Raw genomic sequence first — 20,440 nt, forward strand, 5'->3', positions numbered from 1 at the left:
TTCATTCATAATGTTACTTAAGTAAAGTACAAAAGTATTACCATCAAAATATAGGCCTACTTATCAAAGGTAAAAGTACCCATTATGCAGAATGTTGCAGCTGGTAATGTGGAGCTAATTTTACATAATGCTGGGTCGCTTGTTAATTTTCTCCCTGGAGATTAATAAAATCTCATCTTAATCTTTAATAATAATAGTTTTGGTTTTTTTCGTCATTGTTGTCTGTTTATTTTTTTTATGTCGTAAAGGTGGCCAGCTTATTCACTCCTGCTTTTTTTAATAAGTAATTAAATGAAATTAATTTATTGCATCTACTTGGATTTTTTTTTAGATTTACATGCTGTTTACACATATAAAAAAAAAAGGTACGAGTTGATATTAAACCCCTCAGAGCGGCTTGATCAGGGCACTCTCCAGTGCATACATTAATCAATTTTAAAAAAGAGAATAAATTATTAAAAAGGATGGTAAAAAGAGAGAGGAGCAAAATTTAAAAGATAATATTACACACACTAGCAGACATCCATATATGTAAATGGACAAAGTTGTGAAATAGAATTAAGGTTCGCATTATTATAAAAAAAACCTCATTATTAGTAAGCAATTTACAGAGATAATCCATAAAGACAACCTTTAACTGCTTTCTTAAATTGTTCTGGTGCCAACTTTAAACTTATCTCCACCTGGCCTAAATATAGGAGTGGATTTTCACAAAATAACAGGCAAACTCATTTAATGTCATACTTGCCCTATCTGTATAATTTCTGTTCTTGATATGAAATGGTAAAAGGCGACCAGAAATATTTATCATGTAAATTCCTGTAATATGTGGTTTATCTGTCAATAAGAAAACACTCAGAGAGCTGATATCTGCCAAGGCTGCACAGTTTCTTATTTCAATAATAACACGTTTTCTTAAGAAATTATTAAAATTTAAAAATACATTTTTATGTGAACCTGGATATGAATTGGCATCTCAATACATATAGTTCCAGAAAACACCAAAAAGGCTTAAAATGATAATAATTTGGCAATGTTAAGAAACTGGATTTGGATCTTCACCAAAAATGGCTTTCCCAACAAATAGGACTGCAAGTATGATTTTGTTGGTGAAAAAAAGTCATAATAATTTGGTCACTTAACATTATTCATTAAACATATCTCTTTATGAAATAACATGGATTTGTAATCCATAAGAATGAAAACTCAGAATCCAATCAATCAGTAACAACAGGATGGTACGTAACAGACAAAACAGTAAACTTGGTAGGACATGAAAAAAATACAGATTTCTTAAGGCACTTTGTATGAGACTCGAGGGAGACAGAGCTCTTACACCTCATAACAATTATATTGTACATAAATTAAGGAAATTAAGGTAATAAACATAATACACATTATAAAACATGTACAACTAACATTCAGAAATGTGCCACAACATCTTATGTAATTATCCATGAAAATCCAAATTATTAACAGATAGATCAAACTAAACCTGCTTTATTTTGCACGATAAAAAATATAATAATAAATAATCTGTGCAAGGTTGAAAGGTGTCAATCTCATTTTCAACACAAGTACGAGTGTTGGTCATCTGATACTTGGTAGGCAGGGGAAAAAAAAACTTCCCAAACTATCCCTTTAACAAAAAACTGCTGAAAATACTACAAGATGTGTGCTAATCTCCAGAAGCACTCGTGTGTTTTACAGTGACGAGGTTCCAGCTGTCTCTCTGAAGACACATCGAGACCACGAGTTTTAAGTTGTGGCTGCCACGGAGCCTTTCTTCTCATTGAAGAAGCTCTTGAGCAGCATGACTTGACCGACGCCGATAACAAAGAGCAGGACGGCTTCTCCGATGGACCAGTAGCTCACCCGCTCCAGGAGGTTATCGGCTTTTATGCGGTCGTGTGCCTCTCTTAGCCTGTACCACGTCTGCGAGGAAGCCACCACCTTCAGGACCTCATGGATGGACATGCAAGATGACTCCAACTGAAAGTGGAAAGATCAACAACAAGTTAATCAAGAGCACAGCGATGGCCGCGGGGCAACACGTACAGTTGAAGGTGGATCACACATATGCAAACATTGAATTATATTATCCAAACTGCTCCTGGATAGATTCACTTCAAACTTCCCACATTTGTCCCGCAGACTTGAAGTGGCCAAAATGGAACGTATCCTTTACACTGTCCTGTATATAGTATAGCATCATATACTCTATAACTAGAGATCTACGAATGTGGGCTGATATAGGAATCAATGAGTTTTATTCTGTGTTCTGATAAACTGTACTGATGTTTTAACTCCAGTTTTTGTATTGAAACAGACTGAACCTCCAAAAAGGGGGTGTTAACACACCTTGGTGTTTCAGGTTTTGTGGGGTAATGAGAGTACATTAAGTACTTTCAAATAAGATTCAGCCATGGTCAATACAATATTTGCGGTGCCTGGTGATTATCTTAGACTTCTATTTGCACTCTTCCCATTTATTGCAACTGCTGCACAGCAATTTCCCTCAGGATGAAATAGTTTTTTATCTCTATCTAATGTTAGAACAGATCTGCCTCCGCCCAGTGGACTTTATATGTACTGTTTAGGTGTAAAATGAGAAAGTTTACTCCGGCTTGGTATTTCCTGAACTGATCTCAACTTGGCTGTCGGGTCACAAACTTTCTCATTTTACAGCTAAACAGTACACTACAAGATGTTTCTGAAAACATTTGAGGCGAGAAATAGGCATTACAGTAACAGAATATTGATTCATATTTGATCAGCGCTGTCTAGTTTGACCGTTTGATCAGAGTTTGTGAGTGATTGATAGCTGCTCAGAGACGGTAAGGCTCTAGCTCGGCTCTTACTGCTTGTTTTCTTACGGTCTGTGAAATCTTGCAGATGCCATTAAGAGCACCGGAGGACACAGAGGAACATGTTTTTTTTCAGATTATCTGTCTCATGCACTACTGTTAGGATGACCGTTTTATAAAAATAACTTTTTTTTAAATCATATTTGCTCCATTTCTACCCACTAATGCTTTTAAATGTGAACATATGGATTGTAGTTTCTCTTCTTGCCTCTTTGTATGTTTTCTGTTTGCCTGAGCCAACGGGACGTATTTGCAAGTGTTTAAAAATTGAGATACGAGACAAAACAGAATGCCCAGCAAGGCAGTAGAATAAAAACAAATCCCTAGCCATAACTTAAAGGGAAAACGTTTGTGTCTTTATGGTCCTCTGAACACTTTAAGTGTCAATTCACTTATACCCACTCACACACTGGAGCAGCCAAGTGACAGCCACAGTGTGGCCCTTTAATGATAATTTTTTAATTTCTCAAGCGTAGTTGTGAGCCGAGTTCCTCATACTTGCCTGGGTCAGTGCTCTATTTCCAGCCATTTCCTTCGTGAGAGGTTCCTCGTCTCCGTGGCGGAACTCCAGGTACACAGTTTTATGTGAAAAAGTGGAGAACTCGTTGCCGAAGCAGACCACGTAGGCTCCCTTCATCGCTGTGGTGTGAGAGAAGCTGTCGTACTGCTTCATCTTCTCATTATACAAGACATTGTTCTGAGGATCAGTCACAAAGCAGTCCACATCATAGTTGCCTCCTGCAATGACCTGAAAGAAAAGGAAAACACACACATGACAGAACATGAAATAGTTGGGACATTTGTTTTTTGTTTGTTTATTTATTTTGCACAATTTAAGACTACACAACATAACAAAAATAAAGAAATAAATAATATAAAGTGCATGAAGAGGCAAAAGGCAAAAAAAAACACTGGGCTTATCTGAAGCCTCCAACCAGAGACAAGATTAATATAAAGATATGACTAAATAATAGTGATAACAAACAATTAGAACAAGATATATACATTAACATGACATTTTAACATGTTTTGTTTTAATATATGGATTGTGCAATTTTGAACCAGCTCACACTGGTTATGCAGCAAAATTAGGAAACCAGTTAGGCTACCAAAACATTTTTTCCTAAATGTAAGTGTGATATTAAACTACAGGTAAATTAAATAATGAGGGTTTCATTTGAGTGACCAAATCACTAAAAACAGATGCATTTTTAAGTTATGCAAAGACCTAAAACTATGCATGTTAGAGACAAAAAAACACTGAATATTACTAATTATGAGGAATAACTGTGGCAGCATCTTGTAAACACACACTAGTGGGAGAAGAAGTGATGAAGCTTTCAGAGTAACTTACTTGGAAGTCTATTGCAAACTTCACGTCCTGCTCTAGATCCTCGTAGAAACATTGCTTATCTTTCTCAGGCAGCTCAAATGTGAGCTCAGTCCCAAACACCACAAACACATGCAGCAGTAAACAGCTCAGTCCCAGGCACAGCATGGTGAGAAAGACAGAAAGAGAAGAAAGTGTTGCAGAAAGCTGCTCTGACAGTGTAGCAGCTGCTCTGCTGTGGAGCTCTGACGTGGCACAACAAGGAACAACTTCCGGGTCAGGTTTGTTTATTTTTTTTATTTTTTTTTAGTTAAATAAATAGCCCAAATGTTATGAAACATATAATATCGTCAGCGAAGACACACTGTAATATTTTAAATGTAACACAACCTATTTTTAAACCAGTTAAAGCGACGAAAAGACCAAATTACTGATGTATCTACACTGAGATCTGAGCCAATCAGAGCACAGCAGCACCTAACAGGCAGGAATGGTAGCTTTCAAAATAAAAGTCAATTTATGAGATGTGTGTTTTGCAAGTGGTTGAATCAGTATTCAGATAATTAAAATGATCACAAAAGATCCTGCATTCAAAATCTATTATAATATATTATAGATATTATAAATCCACCGGGTTGGTGTCCCATGCACGCTCGCATATGTGGCTCGCGTGTGGCTACGCTGTTCAGACTCCCTGTGGACACGTACCATCAGACTCCAACACAAACTACACGGAAGCACCAAAACCACAAAGTTATATCTAGTGAAACCCGTCTTGCAAAACAGTGTTGGCCGTGGTCGGAGGACGTGGGAGAGACTGTAGCTTTGGTCTCCAGGGCTGGAGTCTCTGCTGTACTCTGCTCCTCTGCCTGCCTGCTTGCCTTCACTCACACACCGCGCTCGTTCTCTCTCCACCTCACGTGCATGCGCGCACACTACACACTGCAGAAGAGTTAGTTTAGCTCTGAGAATATCTAGTGAATGTACAGTGGACGTTTTGTGCAGAAATAAATGCTGCAGCTCGTCCAGACCAACAGAGGTTTCCCGTGTCTTGGGAAGTGACGGGGTGCCGCAGCGAGAAACGTTATCGTCTCCGTGCCGGTGTCTTCCTCCGGGTGCGGTCGGAGACGATAATGTTTCTAGCTCCGACACAGAAGAGAAGAAAAATACATGTCAAACAAAGAACATCAAACATACATCATGTTTGATGTTCTTTGTTTGACATGTATTTTTCTTCTCTTTTCTTCCTGTTTTTTTCATGGTGCAATGGATATGTGATGATGTCACTTCCTCAACCTATAAGGATGGCAGACACTTCCAATCAGATCAAAATCAAAAGAGCACACACCACCATTTTATCTTCTCAATGTCCTGATGAAGGTCCTTGTTGACCGAAAAGCAGAGAAAAGTGTGTGCGGGAGCAAGTCATTTTTTGAAAAAGTACATATTGGAGGGGATCTACTCCCAGCACCACAAACAATTTTGAGAATGTGCATGTTTTCCTCTCCTTGATAGGCTACAATAGTTGCCATGACATGATAAATCGAAATCTTATTCTGAAAATCCCAGCCGTTGCTCAACATCACGCCCTCACTTCCGCCCAGGGAGTTGTCTTTAGAGAGCAGAGAAACATATTATTATATAAAAGGTTTTGACAGCATTTGACGGTCTCATCCAATGAACTGCGTGGTGTTATTTTAATCTAAGGGGACACATGTTGTACTTTTGTGATAATATTTCCTCTGAAGCTTGTTGTAGTTGTTGATGTTATTTAATAATTAATTTAACAGGATACAATATGCAAAACTACTTAGAGACCATCAGGGAGTTTGCAGAGAGGCATGCAGCCGGTCTCACTGTCGCTGTTGTTGCAGGTAAATACATGATTGTATCATATTGTGTGTGCAATGTGTTGAGAGGCATTCATTGTAGCTGCTGCTCTGTTTGTGTATATCTAGATAATATCAGTGGAAAAGCTGCTTGAGTCATAAGAGTGAAGTATTTCACAAATATAAAGGACATTTTAGTATTATCACTGACAATACAAGCTGATTATATTTTGTTTTAATAATCTTAATCTGTAAAGTAACTAAAGCTGTCAGATAAATGTAGTAAAAAAGTATAATATTTCCCTCTGAGATGTAGTGGAGTAGAAGTAGAAAGTAGCAGAACATGGAAATACTCAAGTAAAGTACAGTACCTCAAAATTGTACTTTAAGTACAGTACTTGAGTAAATGTACTTACTGAGTACATGTTATACTGTTGTGTTTTGCAAAAGCATTATTTGATGCTCCTGTTGGAATAAAATAATTGTTAATTATTTCAAGATTCAAGATGTTTATTGTCACACCGGTTATACAAGTACAAGTAAGTTAAGTAGCAACAAATAATAAATTAAAAATAAAAATAATAGTGTATTTAAAAATAATATACAGTATAATAATGAAGGAAGTACTTGGTATATAGTAACTATACAAGCAATATATATATATATATATATATATATATATATATATAGGAGCAGTAGAGGTTGCATACTATAAAAATATTGCACAGGCATTTTTTTTTAATATATTGCACGTTTTGATTGAAGTATTGCACTTGTTTATTGCACTTTTTGTAAGGGAGAGAGTGTTGTATGATTTATCTTGTTAATTATTTAACTGAAAATTAGTAATGTGTTTTTGATACCTTCACTTTTTTGCATTAAATTATTCTGATATATTTGATGAAATTGATTTGATGTGGTACAGCTCTACCTAGAAAACTTTCAACCAGCCGCCACTGATTGTTAGAAATATTTTTAATAAGCCTAATCTCTTTGGATCTCAAGCTACATCTGAATTCCCAAAGCAGGGGTTCAACTCAGTATCTTATTCTCCTTTTATGGGAATTAGTTTTATCGACAGCTGTTTGTGTCACATAAACAAGGTCCAAGAAATAACAGTGTAAAGAAATAAATAGAATAATAGGGGAAATAAAAAATGATACTTGCAACAAGGCTTATCACACTGAATTTGATATTAATGTTCTCATTTGTTTTTTCTGTCAGGGGCAGGCGTACTGGCCTTGCGTAGGTGGCTGGCTGGGGGAGTGTGTCGGAGCAAGGTCAGGCTGGATGGGAAAACAGTCCTGATCACTGGAGCCAACACTGGCATTGGGAAGGAGACGGCCCTGGATATGGCCAAGCGAGGTGACACCCTAGTAGAGTGGCTTTGGATTTAGAATAGAATAGAGATTATTATAGAGAATACAACGAGATTCATAGTTGCCACTTCTGGTCAGTGCTTTAAAACAAATACTTGACAAGACTAAACAAGGCATATAAAACATATAACAGGTAAAACACACACAGTTATAAAGCAAATAAAACAGGTAAAGTAGATGTAATAAATAAATATAAACAGAGGTATTACACTAGAGGAATAAAATAGGTAAAATAGATGTAATATAAACAGAAGTAATTGCACTTGTAAAATAGGTAGGGTAGATGTAATAAATAAAATGTAAACAAAGGTAGTTGCACTTGAGATGTATATTGCATCAAAGGATATCCTAAATTTACTGCTACCTTGACTACTAATCCACTACTTCTTCCACTGTTACTGTTTGAATGTTAAATACATTGACATTGTTTTTATTATTTAATCAAGGAGCCAGAGTGATCCTGGCCTGCAGAGACATGACCAGAGCCCGCATTGCAGCTGACGACATCCGGCAGCAGAGTGGAAACGGCAACGTGACGGTGAAGAAGCTGGACCTCTCCTCACTGCAGTCTGTCAGGGACCTGGCCAAAGATGTCCAGGAGAACGAGGAACGCTTAGACATCCTCATCAACAATGCAGGTATTTTGCCGTGGTGCTGATGACTGGAAGAATCCAGTCATCAGCATTGTGTTATTATTGTTTACAATAATAATATATATATATATACTGTAGGTGCAAATTCTAGGTGGGGCATAATAAGTGCATCAAACAGACTTCATGGCATACAGTGCGATGGAGCACTTTTAAATTACATATCACTGATCTCAGTTTGGGGTCAACTGATGGTGGAACGAGAGGTTATGTATAAGTAAGCTTTATGTTAAGTGTATTTATTGATTTTTAGGTATCATGATGTGTCCTAAGTGGAAGACCGAGGATGGCTTTGAATTGCAGTTTGGCGTAAACCACCTGGGACATTTTCTCCTCACCAACTGTCTCCTTGACCTGCTGAAGAAGTCAACTCCAAGTCGCATCGTCATCGTCTCCAGCCTGGCACACGAGAAAGGTAAAGACGATGTTCATAGCTTTAATTATATCTCAGAATCAGAATAAGGTTTATTTGCCAAGTACATATACACAAAGAATTTTTCTCCAGTTTTATGCATCTCGCTCAACGTACTTACACAGAAATAGAAATAACAGCTAGGGGACAAGGACAACAAAGCTGGACAAATAAACGTGAGGAATAGACAGGACTGTTATGAACACAAGTAGTGAAAAATAAGTGTATGATATTATATATAAATATATATACAGCGGGTAAAATAAGTATTGAACACATCACCATTTTTCTCAGTAAATATATTTCTCAAAGGCGCTATTGACATGAAATTTTCACCGGATGTTGGTAACAACCCAAGTAATCTATACATACAAAGAAACCAAAACAAATAAGTTCAGAAATTAAGTTATGTGTAATAATGTGAAATGACATAGGGAAAAAGTATTGAACACATGAAGAAAGGGAGGTGCAAAAAGGTATGGAAAGCCAAGACAACAGCTGAAATCTATCAGTAATTAGAAAGCAATCCAACCCCTTGTCAGTGCAAATTAATTTCAACTGGTTCAGTCCCAACTGATGGCCTATAAAAAGGTGTCTCATGACCAAGGTGTCACACAAGAATCACTCATGATGGATAAAAGCAAAGAGCTCTCTCAAGACCTTCGCAACCTTATTGTTGCAAAACATACTGATGACATTGGTTACAGGCGCATTTCTAAACTTCTGAATGTTCCAGTGAGCACTGTTGGGGCCATAATCCGGAAGTGGAAAGAACATAATTTCACCATAAACTGGCCACGACCAGGTGCTCCTTGCAAGATTTCTGACAGAGGAGTGAAAGAATTATCAGAAGAGTTGTCCAAGAGCTAAGGACCACTTGTGGAGAGCTTCAGAAAGACCTGGAATTAGCAGGTCAAAATCACACCTGAGCAATGCATACGACTAGTTTCTCCATACAGGAGGCGTCTTGAAGCTGTCATTACCAACAAAGGCTTTTGTACAAAGTATTAAATAAATATCAGTAAGCGTGTTCAATACTTTTTCCCTGTGTCATTTCACATTATTACACATAACTTAATTTCTGAACTTGTTTGTTTTGGTTTCTTTGTGTGTATGGATTACTTGGCTTGTTACCAACATCTGGTGAAAATTTCATGTCAATAGCACCTTTGGAAATATATTTACTGAGAAAAATGGTGACGTGTTCAATACTTATTTTACCCGCTGTATATATATATATATATAAATATATATATATATATATATATATATATATATAAAAAGCACCAGTGACCAATAATAAAATAAAATGTCTATATAAAAGTCAAGTGTTCGGGTAGTGGTATTAAACTTTGGTTGGTTATGACCGATACAACTTACATGATTGTTTCTGGATTTCAAAATGTAATTTCTGCTTAAAGACTTCACTGGATTGCTTCTTGCAGGCCAAATACACTTTGACGACATCAACCTTGATAACGACTACCAACGCAAGACGAGCTACCGCCAAAGCAAGCTGGCCAATGTGCTCTTCTGCAAAGAACTGGCTTCGAGACTGCAAGGTAGTGTCCAGTGCACGCTGTGTAAAACGAAGAAGAAGGTCCGCACACTGTAGCTCCCTTTAAGTGAAATTTATTGACACATCTTATCTTACTAAAATGTGTCAATAAATTGCACTTAAAGGGAACTACAGTGTGCGGACCTTCTTCTACGTTTTTTTATTGCTGTCTTCTACTGGTCCAGCGCCGGCCTACTACGGTTTTGGATGTGCGCGACCACCTTACATTGTTTGTCAGTGCATGCTGTGTCCCATTAATACGGCATTGTTCAAATATGTGTAATGCGTGCTATTATTAATCAGATACACTGTAAGGGTAAAGTTGACGGGGAATAATCACCTCAAACAGTCCCAGTTTTTAATTTATAAGTGTACAGATCTCTTGTTAGTTTTTAGTGTTCTTTTGTTTATGCCTTGGTTTTCATGTGTTATGATGTTTCATGCATTGTAACTACCTTTTCTCTCTCTCCTTCCCTCCCTCTCATTAGGTACTGGTGTGACAGTGTACAGTCTTCACCCGGGGGTCATCCGCACCGAGTTAGGCCGCCACTTGATCCCTACTTTAGCTCTGTGGCAGAGGATCATAGCCAAACCTTTTATGTTGCTGATCAAAAGTCCCTGGGAGGGAGCTCAGACCAGCATCTACTGCGCTGTGGATGAGAGCCAGGCAGACGCCAGTGGCCTCTACTACAGGCAAGTACACCTGCAAGAAAAGTCACCAGACAAATATATATATAAATATATAAACTTCATTAACTGATTTTCAGTTGTCTGGAATTTAGTACACTTTGTGTGGTTTTACAGAATGACAATGAAATAATGATTTATGGCATATTAAATGGTTTATTTCACAAGCTTCTGCTGTCTGTACATCACATTAGATTATAAGAACACTATATCAGACTCTTAGTGATTTTCTCCTTCTATTTTATTACAGTGACTGTGCCCCCAAAACGCCGGCGCCACAGGCCCTGGATGATGCTGCAGCCAAGAAGCTGTGGGACCTCAGTGCCTCCATGGTTGGTCTGGCTTAAACCCAACAGCCTGCTCCGCTGCTTGCGTCATGTACTCCTCCTGCTGGAGTCAGCTGATTACACGGGTGAATCAATCGCGGCAAATGGGGTTTTATTATCTAATGGGTAAGGGCATTGCATTAAAGGTACAGTGTGTAGGATTTGGTGGCATCTAGTGGTGGAGTACCTCTCCGCTCACTCCTCCCTTTCTAAGACTGCGGTAACGTGAGCTGGCGAGTGCAAAACCGTGGTAACGCCTTTCACCTCGCCCAGAGGCCATTCTTACCATAATAACACTACTTTAGGAGCAACGGAAGTCAGACGGCGGTGGCCCATGTTACTGAAGTTTCAAAAGCGTGTCGGAGAACTATGGTGGCCTTCAGGTAACGTAAAAACACTATAGGCTCTCTCTATAGCCAGTGTTTGGTTTGTCCGTTCTGGGCTACTGTAGAAACATGGCGAACTCCGTGAAGAGGACTCGTTCCCTATGTAGATATGAAGGGCTCATTCTAAGCTAACGAAAACACAACAATTCTTAATTTCAGGTGTTTATACACTAATGAAAACATAGTTATGAATATTATACTCAATTTCTGCTAATAGATCCCCAAAATCCTACACACTGGCCCTTTTAAAAATTTGGATTTTACTTGTTTTAGGTCTAAAAGATTTGATGATGAGTACAACATTTTGCACTATTTAATCTCAGACTCCAGTCAGTTGATTGGATATTAAACCTAGATGTATTACTTCATCTTTATATTATGCAGATTTTGCATTATGATTTGCGCTTTATTGTATATTCGTGGTATGCTGCTATCAAAATGGGGCACTTACTTGCTTTTTAATCTACCATCTTGGCTCGATGCTTGCATTTAGGCCAGAACCTTGCCCATCGTTGTATGCATGTGTGTGTGTGAGTGGGTGAATGAATTGTAAAGCACTTTGTCCAGTAAGGTAGAAAAGCTCTATATAAATGCAGTCCATTTACCATTTTATTGAGCAATTGCTTTTTTACATTTAACTTTTTGATTTGGAATACTAAAATACTTTATAGGCCAAACAGGCTCACATTTTTTTCATCATATGATTTGTGCTGCAAATGCCAAGAGACTTTTAAGACTTCAAACTGCTGCTTTTATTCACATCCAACAACAATTACCAACATACAGTAAAATGAATGTATAGTTTATATAATCAATTCTGTATCAACCTCATTGCAGAAAGATCCATAAAAAACACGTAAAGCAATACTACATTTTCCTAAGAACTACAATGAAAGGACGATGACAGCCTATATGTGCGTACAGGTTGAGGAGGTAGACTGTGTTGGAAGTGACCTTATATGTTGGCAGAGGCGAAAAGATTGTCGCACCTCCACCAGGTGTAGAGAGGGAGTGGACGCCTTGGGGCCAGAGAGCAGTTAGATAAGTCAGATCCAGAAGACTCGTCAGCTTACTGAACGCCCTCCGTGTTTGTGTGTGTGTGTGTGTGTGTGTGTGTGTGTGTGTGTGTGCGTGTGTTTGTGGATGCTGTTTGTTGAATAATGATTTTCTTTCGTTCTTTGAGGTGACAATTGAACTGCGTGCCTTTTTTTAACCAAACTTGAACAAAAATGAACAAAGTGTACAACAGGGAACCATCAGCAATGTAATACTTTTGGCAATAAATGTCTGATTAAAAGTGATTTTTTTTTTCTTTTCTGGCAGATATTCAGTAACAGGTGCAATAACTAAAACTCTTACATATATATATTTATGGAATATTGATGGCTGTAAATGAGGAAAAACAATTGAAATATAGTCTTTTAGAATCACATCGTGACTTGCAGAAACAAATAGAGAATCCAGGTTATCAGCACATTTAAAATGACGATTTGTTCAAAAGGTGTGAATCTTTCACCCCATGTTGAGTTTGAGAGCAGTTAATTCTTCTCCTTATTGGAAGCTCGGTTATTTACAAGAGTTTCCCGAGAGCTCTTTTAAATGAAGCCAGATGAAATTCTAAATTATATAAAAGGGAATTAGTTGAAATGAATTTTTACACTCCTGTTTTCCAGCTTTCAGTCATTTTTATCTCTCAGTTCGACGTTATATATTCTGATCTCTTTAACTATCCATTCAGTGAGCTGTAATTTAAGAATAGAAATGACAAGGCTGCATGTTCATGGGTGTGAAAATCATGTCAGTCTGTCGGCATGCATCATTAATTACTCACCTAATCTTTGTATTCCAGTTCATCAGTTGCATCAACATGATTATGTCAGTCATGCTATATCATGTCAGGTTGTCAGAGTTCACTTTTAGCCGGCTGGTTTCTCGATTTAATGCCAGGGGAACTGTGTTTTTTAAGAACACAAAAGTGAACCTATAAACTGTTTCTGCACAATAACTATTACATTTTTATGGATCACACCGGTCTTGCCTACACACTGCCTTTTTTTTTTTTAGAGAGAGAAAAGCATAATCTTGCCTGAAGCCGCACCTGCCAAAGATTGCAGCTTTCTGTCATATTCTGGGAAATATGACTTAAAACCAGGTGTGCTCAGAGCCGCCTGAAGGGAATCTATATGTCTCAGTTAATATCCTGTACTGTCTCTCATTTTTACCCGACAGAAGTGCAAAGACAAAACTCTCCACTTTTCTTTTGTCTTTGGATGAAAAGTACAACTCAATCTAAAAAAAGATTATTTCATTATGTACAAATCATAAAATAGATTACAATGCAACCTAAATGTTAGTGCACTTCACAAAACAAACTTCACATTTTAAAATGTATGACATAAAGCTCTTCAAAAAGCAGGAACTTACAGTTCTAGTCATCCCTCTAAAAATGATTAAGTAGCAAAAGCAAACATCTAAAACACAAACACTAATAAATGCCTTCACCGATTATGAACTGAGTGACTGAATCACCCCGAGGCTCTCTGACTCAGATGTTGTCTCTCGGTATCTGTAGGTAATGTCATGCACATGCCCTTATCAGTTCTCCGTCCAACGGATACAGAATCTATAGCTGGGCTGGAAAAGTGATAAGGAGATGTGAGCGACCACAGTACTTCAACAGCTGTTACAGTCTACCACACTGAGATGGAGGACCTATTGTTAAGTGAGAGGAGTCCTGAGAGGTTTGAAAAGTCGCCATCCATGGACATCCCTTCCTTCGATGTCCTATAGGAGATGAGTTCTTGCGGGTCGGAGCAGATGTTCTTTCATTTCCATCATTCAGCCGCTGAAGATAGATGAACCTGTCATGGAAAAAACAAGTCCCTCTCTGTCTTTTCCTACCATCTCTGCCATCTGAAACCCGCTCCGGTCCTCCCGCAGCGAGGAACTAGTTAAGCTTTAACCCAGTCAGAGTGGGTCCCTGCAGCAGTGGCCCCTCGCTGTTTGACTGCTGACAAACTTTTGAGACACACCCCATTGATGAGTTTTATTTCACTGCAGCCCCGCCTGTCTCGGAGGGATTCCTCCGCTGCCATTGGTTCACGTTCAGAACTCGCCATACCTGCCCCCTGGCTCTGGTGGACTGGAGCCAAATAGTTCTTCCAGTTGTCAATCACGGGGAGATCAGCCAGTGGGATGAGAGAGGCCAGGCTTGGCGGGTGTGTTCCCCACCACAGGTGTGGCTGAGAAGCACATTCCAATATGTACATACCTGTCAGCTCCTCTGGTATTCAGCTGCTCCTAGAAAGACCTCTGTTGACCACTCGCGCTCCCCTTTCCTCCTCATGGGGCCCACGCAGAGGGAGAAGGAAATAGCTCCTGTTTCAGTCGCACAAACAAGCGATTTACTACCCATACTGTGTTCAATTCTGTCTAAAAGTATTCCTTTAAAGTTATGATGCACCATTCAGGAGTAAAACCTATGTCACCAGCGATATGGTCAACGTATAGACTCCCTTTGTGCCTCGAAGGCTGTTTGGAGTGTAAACACATGGGCGTCACTATAAGCACAATATAGTAAATAAAGGCAGCGCTATGTTTTTACATAGTATTCCAGCAACCACAAACTCCCATCTCCTTTCCATTATACAGCCTGATATGTGGAGTCAGTTGGCGTACAGGTGCAGGCAGTGGCATGTGTCTTTCCCCCCCAGCGGAGAACATCGGATCATCTCCCTCTGGAGATCATAAAGCCTTAACGAGAATGCGTGTGAAGTTGAGGTTTTTGGGTTGTCTGCCCCCTCTGGTATGCAGGTGTCTCTCTCTTTCTCTATTCCACCCATTTTCTTTATGTCTTCATCTCTCTCGCCCCCTTCATCTTGCAGTGGATCCCTCTCTTTCTTTCTCTCTCTCTCTCTCTCTCTCTCTCAGAGTACAGAATGAACAGTGTGTGCCTCAGGCAGGTGCGGGAATGCAGGTTTGCAGCATTCACTGGGCCTAAAGCAGAGCCGAGCGGAGCAGCCCATGCCGTGATTACCTTTGGACGAGTCTGTGCATGCGTTGAGCTGAATCAGAGGAGCCACAGTGACTAAGCTCCTCTGTGTCGCCAGTCAGTTACCTACAGTACAGTACAGTACAGCTGTAGATCGCATCGGATCCTGCTTGTTTATTTCAAAAATATTGCTCAACTCAGAAACAGGCCTGTAAGCCAGTTTGTGTCTTGTCCTCGCTCGGACAATAAGAACCTCTGGTATATTACAAGGTGCTTTAAGTTACCTTGATTTTAATCATCGGTTGCAGTATCATTTTTAATAGTTTGATCTGCCATTTCAATATAACATAACATAAGAACATTTCTTTCAGCATTCTTTCAGTCTTTTTCTGCAACCGTCCATAACAAACCCTGAAACAGTAAGAGTACAGACAGTAATCGCATAAGGTATGAGCTAAAGTAACATTTTATGGACCACTGTCGTTATGTAATTCAAAACTAAAAATTCCTAATGGAGTAGGAGACACAAAAGATGGCATGCCACTTAACCACTTATACAGTCTTAAATTAAAACGTGCAAATCTCAGAGATGGTATGAATAACTACAGCTGAGCTTCAACTTTTTTATAAAGTGTATAATAAGGCGGTATATAATAAGGTGCTTTAATATATGGAAATGGTAGCATCAAACTATTAAAAATGATACTGCAACCGATAATAAAGATAATAATATCCCAATATTTACTTCTGATAATTGTCGTGCAATCCAAGTGATGCAGGAGTTTAGTAACAAAGCATCCTGACTGTGAAATAATCGTCAGTATTGTGTGCATCACTGATTTTTATTTTTAATATGCTGACATGTCCGATGTTGGCTTTCAATATTTTCTGTGTTTTACGTTCATGTGGCACTATGAACCAGAGTTTGGTTTTGTGGTTGGTGCACGGAATTTGTTTGCAGTGTGGAGTCAGGGAAAGTTGACTAAACATGAAAAGAGATAACCAACAGCAGAGGTGCAGCATAGTGGAATTAAACTACTGAAATGGTACTGAAAAATTAGAAGTTATCACACCACGGAGGGTCGTACTCTAAAGGACAGAGGGTGTCGTATCCTGCACAGATTATAAAGCCCCCCGAGGCAAATTTGTGATTTGTGATTTTGGGCTATACAAATAAAATTGACTTGACTTGACACCATGAAATGTGCTTCAATTCAACGATAAATAATTATAATAATAAAATGTAATCATTATCAAACTTTGATAATCAGCATTTCAAGGATAAGTGATACAAACACAAACACCTGTAGCTATGGTGTAATATAATAAAATCCACTTCAATAGTCGTGCAATAAATATTACATATGCAGCTCAATGTTTTAATTTAAAGGGTGACACACTGTCTGAGAAGTGTTGATTCAACTCTACTGTCATTTTTAAGGTCGTAGTTCAGGGTGCTGTTCTGTTGGACTGCATTATATTGTAAGGTGTTTCTTTTTATTTTACCACACTCTATATATTTTTTTTAACTTATCTTTGTCTTTAACAGCTCAAAAGACAAACATAAGATTGTTTTATCACCGTGATACGTCATTACTTTTTCTACGCTTTAAAAAAATCTCACATTTTTGAGAATCACTCATATATATGATTTTAAAATTGCTGACATGTTTCCACAAGTCCACTAGAAACTGATGCATCAGGTCGGTTGGGGGTTCTCAGAGACTACAGTTGATTTCCATGTGCTCTGTTTCTGTTGTCGTGCGTTGTTCTGTGTGTTGTTATTACTTTCTTCACGGCACTACTCTCCAAAATCCCAAATTGTTATTGGAGTTTTATAACAGTTTGTTAATAAGAGGTCTAACAGAGAGATAGACCTCCTCTGGGAGTAATGTCATGAATAGGAGAACATACTGGACATTATGTGAATGTTTGTCAAGCAAAAGGGAAATGTACCGTATTTGTCCATGCACTTATATAACTTAAAAAAAAAACATGGAAAAATATGTTTTGCCACCTTTATCTAATGTTAGAGCTCAGTTTGTGTTATCACTTTAACACTTTTCTACAAATTGTGTTTTGATAAGATCACAAAAAATATATATTATAAAATGTTAAATGTAAAATGTTGATTTTTCAATTATTATTATTATTATTATTATTCACCTATAATGCAGTGGGGTCGGTGGGATCCCAAACAGTGATGCAGTAAAGTCAATGTAAACAAAACACACAGGGTTAATATGGAGGTTAGAGACCTCAACAGGAGTTAACTGTGGGACACATCACGTGTGGGTGAAATAAAACGTACATAAATAAAACAACCCTATGACATGGTAGTTTGACCTTCTCACTCATAAATCTGTTTGTGTTTGTGGGAAGAGAAAGAGAGGGCAGGTCAGGATCAGGATCGAGATCAGGATCGGGATCAGGGGTGTCTGTAAGAATTCCAGGGCCCGGGCTGGGAGGGGTGTTCGGGCCCTGAGGCTGTATTCTGTCACCGGGGATAAAGATATTGTCGAGTGAGCACACAGACAACAGGGGAGGTGCTGAGTCAGCTATCCTCCTGGCTTAGCACACGCTGCGCTGCGCCGGACGCTCCGCCGCACAGTTCCCATCAGCTCCTCAAGTCACGACTCCCACGTTCCTGTTCAGAGAGGCAAATTCAAATATTCTGACAGCTTTATTTAAACAAGCACATTTAAAAGCACAGTAGTCCAAAATGTAAGATGGGAGACACTTTTCACCTTCATACAGAGACTGGTGCATGGTGGGATATATTTTAAATTGTGAAGTTTGATTATTACATGAAATAAATTTGAGTCCCATAATTCCTTTTAAATAATGTTGTACACCATAGTACTTTCAATTATAATTTTAGGTTTGAATATATTTTACTCCTGGGAAAAATGCTGTTCAAAACGACACAAATTAGGCTTTTAAAAAGTTGTATTTGCTTTAAAATGCCATGAAGGGATATTGTAATTAAAAAAGACAACTGCTTTGTCATTTAACATTAGTGTGTGGAGCTTAAACATCTCATATTTCAAGATTAGTCAAAGACAAATATCAATTTAGTTTTGTTTAGGACTGAGTTTCAAAAGGAAACAAAGGAGATTTTGATTAAATATTTAGTTTGTCTTATTAAGGTGGTTAAATCTTTACTCCTGAGTCTTTATGTATTCCTCCAGTTGGTGCCGTGCAGCTTTAACGCGCAGCCCTCTTCCGCCTGGTTTGACACACGCTCTTGATATTTTGTGATGTCTTAACATACCATCCGGAGAGGAAGGGCTGCAGCCATCTCTGCTGGCATTGTTGTCGATTATTTAGTTGAGTTCCTCTCGTCAGTGTGAAAGTCTGGCGCTAACCAAACAGGCCTCGGCCTCTCTTTATCCGGTTCCGGGGTTTGTGGGAACATCAGACGCCGGGGCCACTCATGTGGACTAGAGGAGATCTGCTAAAACATCTTCTGTCCCTCACTGGGATTAGAGAGGACACATTCCTGACCCCTCGGCTCCCACCGCTCTGCTTCACTTTGTTCACATGTGTGTGTGAATAGATGTGAAAGAATGCATTCAAAGACAAAGACACAATCAAAGTTCAATCTGAATGACCATAGCAGGTCATTACCAATAAAAAATAGTAGTAATGATATCAATTGTTAAGATGCTAAGATGAATTTCCAAACTTTATGCACCACTTTCTCAAACTTATAAAGACAAAATCACCCGCTAATATTTACAAACCTCTTACTTAATAAGTCAAACACACTCCATCTAATGGCAAGTCCTTTAGAGAACACACACGACATATTTGATCTGTTACACACTTATAAATTCAGTTTAAAACACATCTAAAAACATGTTACTATAATAGGGCTGAATGCTTCGGAGGTTCTACCGTTGCCATGGTAATCAACCTCTAAATCAGTATAGAGCGCTCCAGGGACGATGTATTTTTGTTGGCCAACCAGGAAGGTAGCATCGCCCTGGTTCCCTCGACAAAAAGCCAATGGGATTTTTCCATTGGGTTTTGGATTATTGCAGAAAATAAGCTCTGTGGCAAACACACGTTTTGTTCAGCAAGATAATCTCCACAAATGAACACACCATTTTTATGATTTTTGAAGTGTAAATTCAAACACCAGAAGTAAAAAGCTAAACGTTAGGCTATAGACGAACTACACCACGGTCGCACGAGAGTGAGTATACACGAGGCTGTAACGGCAGACGAGTCGGTGTGATGACGTTTTGTAATTCTCATTTAGCCACTTGTTAGCAACCGTCTTTTTTAATTTAAGTATTTATTGATGCATTTTATGTCGTAGAACAAAACGTTAAAATCGCTTCAGCTTTGTTAACCACAGACCTTATTTCAGGCATCTAACTAAAAACACATTAAAAAAGCACATTGACTTCCAGACGAGGGAACAGGAAGTGCTAAAATTCTAACTCATTTAAAGTGTTTTAGGACTCATTCCTGTAGCACTCTATTTGAATGCTTTTTTCTAATTTGTATATATATATATATATATATATATACTGTATACAGTATATATAGGTATGTAATAATGTATAAATCCCCAAATAACCCATGAATTATTAGTTATTCTCAGACAGATATTGCTGTTTGTTGTGTGTAGAAGTGTGTGCGTACAGCAGCACTGTCCCAGGCAATGAGACGGGGGGATGGAGACAGACAGACAGAAGAACATGTCAGCCTGCTGCGCTGCAACGCGAAGCTTCAAATACCTTCAAATATTTCTCACTGAAGCTTGGAAGCCCAAAAAATGGTATTTGGAACGGCCCTATACTATAATAAACCAGATTACAACTAAGCTTTGGAGCACTATTCTATTGTAATCAATCAAATCACACCTGCATGACAGAGCACAAAAACTCAGCAGTCAACTTAAACGTTTTATTTCATGACTGCAGTACAGTGAACTGATGTTGGGTGAAAACAAGAGAATACGCCAATCAAAAGCAAAGTACTGTACAGTACTTTACAGCAGTACTGTAAACA

At 38.5% G+C, this 20,440-nt stretch overlaps 2 protein-coding genes across 2 annotated transcripts; one reads left to right on the plus strand and one right to left on the minus strand.

Annotated features, from left to right (window-relative positions):
• Positions 1-869: 869 nt before the first annotated feature.
• tmed3 (transmembrane p24 trafficking protein 3) lies at positions 870-4,457 on the minus strand. Its single transcript, XM_074611577.1, has 3 exons — positions 4,222-4,457; positions 3,370-3,615; positions 870-1,992 (listed from the first exon to the last, which is right to left on the minus strand). Exons 1-3 carry the CDS (start codon positions 4,363-4,365, stop codon positions 1,759-1,761), a joined length of 624 nt encoding a protein of 207 aa, XP_074467678.1. The 5' UTR covers positions 4,366-4,457; the 3' UTR covers positions 870-1,758.
• Positions 4,458-5,803: 1,346 nt separating this feature from the next.
• LOC141753163 (retinol dehydrogenase 13) lies at positions 5,804-11,313 on the plus strand. The gene is made up of 7 exons (XM_074611563.1): positions 5,804-6,071; positions 7,251-7,391; positions 7,852-8,043; positions 8,309-8,470; positions 9,913-10,029; positions 10,514-10,718; positions 10,963-11,313. The coding sequence occupies exons 1-7, from the start codon at positions 5,996-5,998 to the stop codon at positions 11,057-11,059; spliced, it is 990 nt and encodes a 329-aa protein (XP_074467664.1). The 5' UTR covers positions 5,804-5,995; the 3' UTR covers positions 11,060-11,313.
• The last annotated feature ends 9,127 nt before the right edge of the window (positions 11,314-20,440 follow it).

The sequence above is a fragment of the Sebastes fasciatus genome, chromosome 2, assembly GCF_043250625.1.
Source record: "Sebastes fasciatus isolate fSebFas1 chromosome 2, fSebFas1.pri, whole genome shotgun sequence".
NCBI classification, from domain to species: Eukaryota; Metazoa; Chordata; class Actinopteri; order Perciformes; family Sebastidae; genus Sebastes; species Sebastes fasciatus.

Coding starts and splice junctions, on each gene's coding strand:
- LOC141753163 (XM_074611563.1), top strand. CDS start 5,996: ATGCAAAACTACTTAGAGACCATCAGGGAGTTTGCAGAGAGGCATGCA. Junction 6,072..7,250: donor CACTGTCGCTGTTGTTGCAG/GTAAATACATGA, acceptor TTTTTCTGTCAG/GGGCAGGCGTACTGGCCTTG. Junction 7,392..7,851: donor CCTGGATATGGCCAAGCGAG/GTGACACCCTAG, acceptor TATTTAATCAAG/GAGCCAGAGTGATCCTGGCC.
- tmed3 (XM_074611577.1), bottom strand. CDS start 4,365: ATGCTGTGCCTGGGACTGAGCTGTTTACTGCTGCATGTGTTTGTGGTG. Junction 3,616..4,221: donor AGTTTGCAATAGACTTCCAA/GTAAGTTACTCT, acceptor CTTTTCTTTCAG/GTCATTGCAGGAGGCAACTA. Junction 1,993..3,369: donor GAAATAGAGCACTGACCCAG/GCAAGTATGAGG, acceptor TTCCACTTTCAG/TTGGAGTCATCTTGCATGTC.